Source organism: Crocodylus siamensis, chromosome 4 (genome assembly GCF_052110815.1).
Source record: "Crocodylus siamensis isolate JL-2025a chromosome 4, ASM5211081v1, whole genome shotgun sequence".
NCBI classification, from domain to species: Eukaryota; Metazoa; Chordata; order Crocodylia; family Crocodylidae; genus Crocodylus; species Crocodylus siamensis.
In genome coordinates, this window is record NC_143398.1 from 270,913 (window position 1) to 279,657 (window position 8,745).

Consider the following 8,745-nt stretch of genomic DNA (forward strand, 5'->3'; position numbering starts at 1 on the left):
GCAGGATTTCCAGGTGATTACAGTTGCTGCACTCAGAGTCAGGAAGAGAAAACAAGACAGTTGTGGATTAAGATTTATTGGGGCCCTGGACAAACATAAATTTAGAGCCCCCCCAATTATAAACTTTACTGTATCTAAAAGCATTAATAAAAAGACACATTAAATGCTTACATGGTGCATTCATAAAGCCCAACATGCAATGTCAAAATTAACCACTCAATTTTACCATGAATCGGTGTCCCAGTGCTTCAAAATGGTGATGGGGGTGCTTGAACTAAAGTTCATTGAACAAGCTTTAGTTCAAGTGCTGCCACCATCATTTTTATGAATGGGAAATATGACACACAAGTGTCACCCCACACCCCCGGAGCACATGTAAAAGTGCCAAGGGGTGGCTGCCTGAGCCTCACCAGCAGGGCTGAGGCTGAGGCGAAAGGCAGGAGCCCAGGTGGTCTCTGGTCCAGGCTTCCCGCCCTCCTCCCTCTGCCCAGGCCAGGGCCTGTTAAGGACTATATGGCTGCAGTGTTTTAGGCACCTTGGGACAAAAAACACAACAAATGTTGGGTGTTGTTATCTGGAACCACTTCAGTGTCATCGCTGGGAATTTCTTCTTTGCTTTCAACATACTGAGAACATCAGTCGTCTGGCAATTGGTGAAGTGCACAGACTACTTAATAGGGCTCTGTGAAGCTTCGGTTCCTGATTTGATTTGGTGGAGATTTGGCCCAATTTGGTGGCTGAATCTCTGAGTCTGAATCAAATCAGAGGACCCTTTTATCTCTCTGAATCGAATCAGAGTCCTCTGAATCAACTTGGTGGGATTTGGAAAGATTTGGCAATTTGGACATAGACCCAGCTTTAAATGTTTTTTTTAAATACCTCTCAGTGGCAGGGGCTCATGATCACTGTGATGCTGGGGTGCGTGGAGCGTCCTGCAGAAGTGTGGGGGCTCCCCCGTGCTTTTGGCAGCAGACTCAGAAGTGGACCAGAAGCACTTCTGGTCCTTTTCTGGGTCCTCTGGGGAGTGTGCTGGGGGCCCCCTGCACCCCCCTGGCTCAGCAACTGGTGTCTCCTGGGTCTAGGGGGGCTCCCAGGGTCTTCCTGTGGCCAGCCGCTGAGCCTGGCGGGGTGGGGAGAACTCCCCAGTGTGCTCCCCAACCAGCCTGGAAGTGGACTGGAAGTACTTCTGATCCACTTCTGGGTTTGCCATTGAGCATGGGGGTGCTGCACTCCTGTGGGACACTCCATCTGCCCCAGCATCACAGTGATCACACGCCCCTGCTACCTCAAGATACATAGAAAAAACATTTAACGTTGTGTCAATGTCTGATTAGCTGATTCTCCAAATTACCACGAAATCTTTGGATTCTGTTTTGGGCAAATCAAATCGGGGACAGTGATCTGAATCTACAAATCGAATCACTGTCCCTGATTCGGGCTGAATCCAAATCCATATCAAAAAGGGCTTGTTTTGCATACCCGTACTTCAATGTTTTAATCTCTTTCAGTCCCACTGCCTATTTTTTGTATGCAGTAGGCTTTTTTGCAAAAGGTGCCTTTTAAATTCCCTTTGAGGATTGGATTTATGGCACATTATACCTTGTACATGCACATGGCCCTCTGGCAGCCTGGAAAGCAGTTCCCACAGGGTAGTGGGGGCAAGACTGAGGGCCCCATAGGGATGGACAGAGTTGGGCAGGGCTGGGGCGGCTGCCCAGCCAGGCAGCATGAGGGCTTGGGGTCCAGGGCCCGAGGCTGCAACGAGCGGCTGCTGCAGGACCCCCGCAGAGAGTTGAGAGGGCCACGGGTGGGTGACTCGGGGGTGGGAAGATGTGGCTGACTCCCGCCGTGGCATGCACTCCTGGGAGGTGGGGCAGACCCGTGCCCTCTTGAAAGAGCTGACCCGAGCAGAGTGCAGGGCCCAGGGCAAATCAGCTCACATGGGACCCTGCCCCCACTCTGATCTCACTGGACTTGGACCCGAATAAGCTACTGTCGGCATCGGCGGCGTTGGTGGTGTGGGGGGGTGATTACTGAGTGGTTGGATGTGGAGCCACTGCTCCACCCAACTCTGTGCCACCCCCTAAAGTGCAGGGTCAGGGGCAGTTGCCCCAATTTGCCCCCCCAAAGGACTTCCCTACCCCCAGATCTATGTGTGGGGCAGGGGCTCTGCGCTGCCAGCTGCAGGCTCATACTCCCTGCCCTCTTGCACACAACCTCGTGCTGCTGCTCCTTCTGCGGCCGCACAGGCAGGGGATGCGTCCCCAGGGCAGCGCGGAGCTCATGGTGGCAGGCAGCCTCCTGCGCAGCTGTGCTGTGCCCTGCAGCTCCGCGTCGCACCAGCCAGGATGCGGGGGCCTGCGGGGAGGGCAGCAGGGCAGGAGCCCAGCCCTGAAGTGGGCAGTGCCCAGCCCCCACCCACCCCACGCACACATCTTGGGGGCATGGGTCCCCCTCCCCCTAGGAGTGAGCACGGTTGGGGGAGCTGGCTTTCATTTGACTCGTGAAGTTTGGGGGTTTTGTCAGAGAATTTGTGAGTTTTTTATCAGATCAATGCAGGATCCTTGAGTCTCCCAAGTACCCTGCATGGTGATGGCCTTAAAAGCTATAATCTCTGCACGGAGAACAAGGAGCCGGAGCTCACGCCTCACTGTGGAGTGAAGAGAAGCAGGTCCTGGCAGCGCTGCTTAGAGCGAACGGTAATGAATGGCCGGTCCCTGGCAGACGGCTCCTCCAACCTGCTTGCCCTCCCTGACTGCCCGCAGCACTGGGGCACCAGCAGCAGTGTGGGGTGGGCCGCAGTCAGTGCCCTGCCCCTGGATCCAGGCACTTGTTGCAGGCCAGCACACACTGCTCCTCTCCATCTCCGCAAGGTTAACGGCAGCTTCCGCTCTTCTTCCAGCCCCAGCCCTGGGCTCCCCACGCAGCAATACCAGTGCCCGTCGCTCCTGCTCTGCAGCCCCCTCTGATCCCATGCTGGGGCTCCCCACGCAGCTCCACCACGAATCCTTGCTGATGTCCCAGACTCCCCGCTCCCTCTTTTCCCCCTACCCACACGACACCCTCTCCCCCTCCCTCGCCCCATCTCTTCCCTGCCCTGCAGCACTTTGCACTCAAAAGACTCAAAACCCTCTCCTGCCCCTTGAGAAGTGCAGGGCGGGGAGGGGGCAGAAAGACCTTCCTGATTATATTTCAACCTATTTCTTTTCTTCCCTCCACTGGCTCCTTCCTGCCTCCAGGTTTTTATACCTCAGCTAGCACAATGCCCGTCATGAACGATGGGCCGGAGAGGGTGTGAGGCTGGGCATGGAATACCAAGTCCGGCTCCGCCCCCCCTGCCGCTCTGGATCTAGCCCCACTCCCCTGCCTGCTGCTGCTTTGGGTCCTGCCCTGCTCTGCCTCCCTCCTGCTACCACTCTGGGTCCAGCCCCACTCCACCCCGCTCTCCGCTGCTTCACACGAGGGGGGCATGGCAGGCGGCTGAGTGGAGGGGTGGTGCATGGCCATGGGGCGTGGTGTGGGATTCGGCCATGGCATGGGGAGTGGCCATGGGGTGTGGCACAGGGTGTGCAGGGGGCAGTGGTGCTGGGACATGGTGTGGGGAGCAGCCACGGTGAGGGGAGCATCCACTGGCTGTGGCCACATGGCATGGGGAAGAGCCCAAACCACGAGGCCACAGCCAGTGGATGCTCCCCTCACCGTGGCTGCTCCCCACACCGTACCCCAGCACCAGACCCACGGTTCACAGGGGAGGGGAGGGCGTGGTACACGACCACGGGGCATGCCGTGGGGAGCGGCCATGGTGCGGGGGCTTGTGGAACGCCCGCTGGCTGCAGCCGTGGTTAGTGGCCCAGGGTCATGAGTGTGGGGCGCATGGGGGGCATGTGGCTCATGGCCCTGGGGCATGGTGCAGGGTGCACTGGGCGTATGGAAAGCAGGGGCATAGCCTGTGGGGACAAGGGGCATGCCCTGGCTCGCAGCCCTGTGCTTCTGCTGATGGGCATTGTCTGAGCCCCTCGTGCCCGCTCCCTGTGTGGCACCCTGTGGCTGCATGCCACGCCCCACCCCTATGCACCCCGTGTGACACCCACTCTCTGAGCGCCCTGTGATCACAGCTGGTGGCCACTCCCCGCAAGGGGGCTGGTCTTTAGGGTGGTATACACGTGGCCGCATGGTGCTGCATGTGTGGGGGGTGCCCACCACGTCACTGCTTGCTACAGGTGGCGGGCGCTCCTGGAGTGGGGGGCTGTGGTGTATTTGTGCATGTTGCCCCCTGGAGAGTGCTGGTGTGGTGCAGCTGGCGGGTGCTCCTGGCACTCCTGCACCGGCGGTTGCTTCGTCCATGTCCTGCCATGAGCCGTGCCCTTGCATGCCACCATGAGTGCCATCGCCACAGACAGTGGGCACTCCCTGTGCATGTGGGGTATGGCTCGAGGCTGTGCAGGTGTGGTGCACAGTGCTGCTGCAGTGTGCCACGCAGGGACTGGGGGGGGCACCCCACCATGTGGCCACGTGCTGCAGCGGCAGACACTGCCCGCACCCCACTGCACCCACTGCCCGTGAGGCACCCTGCGGTGTGCCACCCACCGTGCACCACATGCAATGCCCCCTTCAGTGCCGCAAGCCATGCCCCCTGTCTGCTGTGGCAGCATACCCCACGCCACAGCCTGGGTCTCTCCCTACACCCCTTCCCAAGCAGGGAGCACAGCCTGGCCCAGGCAGCCTCCGCCTGTGTATCTGCTGTCCGGGAGGCTCCGGGTGGCACATGCACAGCTGGCGTTATGGACAGACAGAGACACAGCCGGAAGTGCCATGGCTTTTATACTATTGCAATGCTTGGACTAGTATTTTGCTGGGGCAGTCAGGGGACACGTGGGGCAAAAGTGGTGGTGGAGAGAGACCTGAGCAAATGGAAAGTGGCCCACCTCTGCCCCATGCACAAATCTTGGGGGCAAGAGCCCACCACGCCTCCCCCAGGAGTGCATGCAGCACCAGGGAGCTGCCCCTCCTTCCCCCACCCCAACCCCTTGGATGAGCCACCTGCGCCTCTGTCCTGCTCCCTGCCCCAAGCATGCACTGCCCTGGCAGGGGCTGGGCAGTGATGTCCCTGCTCCAGCCCATCCCTCATTGTGGGAGCTTCAATTTCCACCCCCATGCCCCTTCTTCCCCTCCACAGACTTACTTTTATCACATGTTGGCTGCTGGGTTGTGGAGCTGGTATCTGTTGGAGAGCTGGTCTCTGCCGGGTTCCTGGCCACCTGTGTGTCTGTGGCGAGCAGTGCATATGCGCTGCCTGCCTCTCGCTGCGGAGGGGCCCTCATTGGCAGAAGGCCTCTGCGCCAGTGCCCAGCAGGCCCGGGCGTTAATCCACCTATGGAACAAGGCAGAGCTCTGCTTGCAGCATTGCTCTGAAGGGAGCAGGGTCTTCCCCAAGACCCCCAAGCCAGCCTCCACCTGCAATCCCCTCCTCCCTCTGGCTGCAGGGGCAGGACATGGGCAGGGCCTTGTCTCTCCTGTGGCCACATCTGGTGCATGGCCTGGCATCCTTTGCAGCCCTGGCTGCTGCCCTCACAGTCATGGGCCTGGGTTTGCTCTGGGATGCTGGGGATCCCTGTGCCCGGCCATGCACCGGGAACACAGGGGCCTGGATGCAGCAGCCTGGGAGGTCCCATCAGGCCTGCGTCGCTCTGCTCCTTGATGCTTCAGCTCATCCGGGAGGGAAGGAGCATTCCCATTAAATAATGCAGCCCCACACCATGCTGGTTTGCAGCACAGCGCTGTCTGCATGCAGCCTGGAGCAGCTCTGTGCTGCCTCGGGGAGGGGGAAAGAACTGCCTCAGTGTCCACAGGTAGGATGGGAGGTGGGTCCCAGCACAGGCACTCACCTAGGATGACCAGGGGCATGTCTTCTTGAAGCGACTGCCCCAGAGCCGCATGGTGGACACGGCAGGAGAAGATGCTGCTGGTGTCACTGCGGGCGGGGGTGAAGGTGTAGGTCAGGGTGAGGTTGAAGGTCCCGTCCGGGTTCCTCTGGGGGCTGGAGCGGGTGGAGCCCTTCAGGACCTGCCCGTCTCTCAGCCACGCCACGTCCACGTCCTCTGGGGAAGAACCCCCCCACGTGGCACAGGAGCGAGGTCTCCACATCGGCTACAGCTGGTTCTCTCGGGATGGAGATCGTCGGGGCAGCTGGAAGGAGAGAGTCACTGCATCATGTGGGACCTGGGGTGTGGCATTTGTGAGTCACCCTGCTTGCAGACTGGCACTGCAGCACCGTGCCCGGTGGACCAGGCCTTCCCATCCCCGAGCTGCACAACCAGGTGGGTTAGATAAGGGGACGTGGAGCACACAAATCCAGAGAAGTTTGTTCCCTGCAGGAGTCCCCAGGGAGGTGCTGGGGCCCCAGTGGGGCAGTGCCCAGCTGAGATGCAGCCTCCCGGGTAGGACGTCTTGATGCCCTGCTCACCCCAGGGGCAGAGGGCAGCGTGGGCCTGGCAACCAGGCCTGGAGATGGCCCCTCGTTGCATCCCCATGGTTCATGTTTCAGAGTACTGAGGGAGTGATGTCCCTCGGCTAGTATACTTTTCTATTGCTTGATTGCAGGTGTGGCTGTGTGGGCCGGAGGGGAGAGAGGCTCTGAGAGAGCTGGAGGTAGGGTTGCCAACTCTGACTGAAGCTATTCCAGGGGATTTTTTTCCAACATGACAATGTTATTATTAATTGACATGAATAACGCAGATCTGCTTGTATGTGCTGTCCCCAGCACCCATCCAGCCCCAGCATGGTCATGGGCATCCCCCGGATCCCTCTCCTGTCCTCACCGAGCAGGCGCAGGGTGGTCTCCCCGTGGTGCTGCTGCGCCCCGTAGCCCACAACACACCGGTACAAGCCCTCGTCTGACACCGTCACCATGGCCAGTGACAGCGAGGCGTCTCCGCTCCGCAGCTCCTTCTCCGATGGCAGGCTGGCTCCGGGCTGGGCCTGGCTCCTGCCCTGCTCATACCAGGCCACCTTGTCCTCCGAGAAATACCATGTCACCCGCAGGGAGCCCAGGGCCACCGGCCCCCCAACATCAAACCGGCACTGCAGCAGGGTCCCTGAGCCCACGTGGGCCGTGGAGGAGGGCTCCGTGGTCACCTGCAGCTGGGAACCTGCATGGGGGGAAGTGGGGGCAGCCGTAAGGCCTCGTGGCCCACCCAGAGCTGGGCTGTTGTCTGCAAACACGGGGCTGCCGGGAGTTCGCTGCTCCAGGCGGGTTCCGGCCCCAGCGCTCAGCTGCCCCGGCACCGGGGGGGACTGAGGAGGCTGGGCCAGCGGGATTGCTGCCTTTGGGGGCTCGGTGTGAGCTGCCTGACTGAAGACAGTGCTTGTAAAGACTCCCTGGTGGGATGTCTTGATGCCCTGCTCACCCCAGGGGCAGAGGGCACCTTGGGCCTGGGTGGAGGTCCTGGAGACTGCCCCTCATTGCTTCCCCATGGCTTCATGTCTCATAGTGCTGAGGGCGTGTTGTCCCCCTGGTAGTACACTGTTTTAATTGTTTTACTGGAGCTGTGGCTGCATGGGCCCGAGGAGAGAGAGGCTCTGAGAGTAGGGTTGCCAACTCTCACTGAAGCTGTTCTGGCAGATTTTTCCCCAATACGACGTAATGTTATTATTAATCATACTGCCCAACAATTCACAATATCAATCTCCAGGATTGCTTTCTATAGTCACCGGGAGATCGATGCCTATTCCAGTAGAGTCCCGGGCCATCTGGGAGGGCTGGCAACCCTATCTGAGAGAGCTGGATGGGAGCAAAGGTCCCTGGGCAGACAGAGAGGAGAGACGGCCCCAGGGAGGGCAGAGTGAAGCCCGAGGGGGCACAGAGGGAACCGGAGACACCAGGGAGACGGGCTGTTCTGGGGCAGACTGCCGTGCTGCTGGAGACATTGGGGCACTCTGATCCCTCCTCTGTAAAGGAGGAAACCCCCTGTCCGTCCTGGAGCTGTCGCAGGAGAAGGAGCGCCCAGAGGTGCGGGTGCTGTGGGTGCCCAGGGAAGCCAGGGGCTGAGACGAGCCAGGGTCTCAACCTTGGGAAGTGGTGCCAGGGCTGGCTGCAGGGCTCCTATCGGGAGAGGTAGACCGGGCACGGCTGCTTCTTTGGGGGCCTGAGGAACAGCTTTCCCTCCCCAGAGGAAGGGACAGTTGAACTTTGTCATTAAACCAGGGCTGACACCAGAGCTGAAACCAGGGCTGACACAGCCAGACCAGTCTGTTCCCGCCAGCCCCGCACTCACCTGCTGTCCCCAGGACGAGGAGAAACAGGAGCAGGCCCCCGAGGCGCGGGGCCCAGGCGTCCATGCGTCCCCCCACAGTCGCCATCTCCTCTCCTGCCTGCGTGGATCCCTGGGCCGTGCCTGGGTACTTTCACTTTGCAGGAGTCCCAGGGAGGGGCTGGGACAAGGGGCGAAGGTGCAGCATGACACCGGAGCTGCTGCTGCCAATCCCAGGGACGTGTGGGACCCGGGGCCAGCCCTGCCCGTGGCCCTGGGGAGAGCAGGGGAGGGTCAGCCCCGAGCTCTGCACGGCGTGTGGGGCCCCCCCGGTCCCCAGAGCTGGGGGAAAGCACAGGGGGCTGTGTGCCGCCTGGGCTCTGGTCCCTCAGCACCACCCAGGTCTCCGTGTCCCCGGACTGCCGGCGGCAGGGAGGCCTCCCCCAGGCCTGAGGCCCCCAGGCTGTGCTGAGCTGGGGGTGGGGGCACAGGAAGG

The 8,745-nt window shown here is 60.6% G+C and overlaps 1 protein-coding gene across 1 annotated transcript; it reads right to left on the reverse strand.

The window, feature by feature from the left end:
• Nucleotides 1-5,242: 5,242 nt before the first annotated feature.
• LOC149865293 (tapasin-related protein-like) lies at nt 5,243-8,498 on the reverse strand. Its single transcript, XM_090046251.1, has 4 exons — nt 8,274-8,498; nt 6,819-7,148; nt 5,886-6,186; nt 5,243-5,371 (listed from the first exon to the last, which is right to left on the reverse strand). The coding sequence occupies exons 1-3, from the start codon at nt 8,356-8,358 to the stop codon at nt 5,969-5,971; spliced, it is 633 nt and encodes a 210-aa protein (XP_089902377.1). The 5' UTR covers nt 8,359-8,498; the 3' UTR covers nt 5,243-5,371; nt 5,886-5,968.
• Nucleotides 8,499-8,745: the final 247 nt, after the last annotated feature.

Excerpts from the sequence above, each read along its gene's own strand:
- LOC149865293 (XM_090046251.1), bottom strand. The coding sequence starts at position 8,358 with ATGGCGACTGTGGGGGGACGCATGGACGCCTGGGCCCCGCGCCTCGGG. Across the intron at positions 7,149-8,273 it reads CCTCGTCCTGGGGACAGCAG|GTTCCCAGCTGCAGGTGACC; the intron begins GTGAGTGCGGGG and ends CCCCCCATGCAG. Across the intron at positions 6,187-6,818 it reads GACCACCCTGCGCCTGCTCG|CTGCCCCGACGATCTCCATC; the intron begins GTGAGGACAGGA and ends CTCTCCTTCCAG.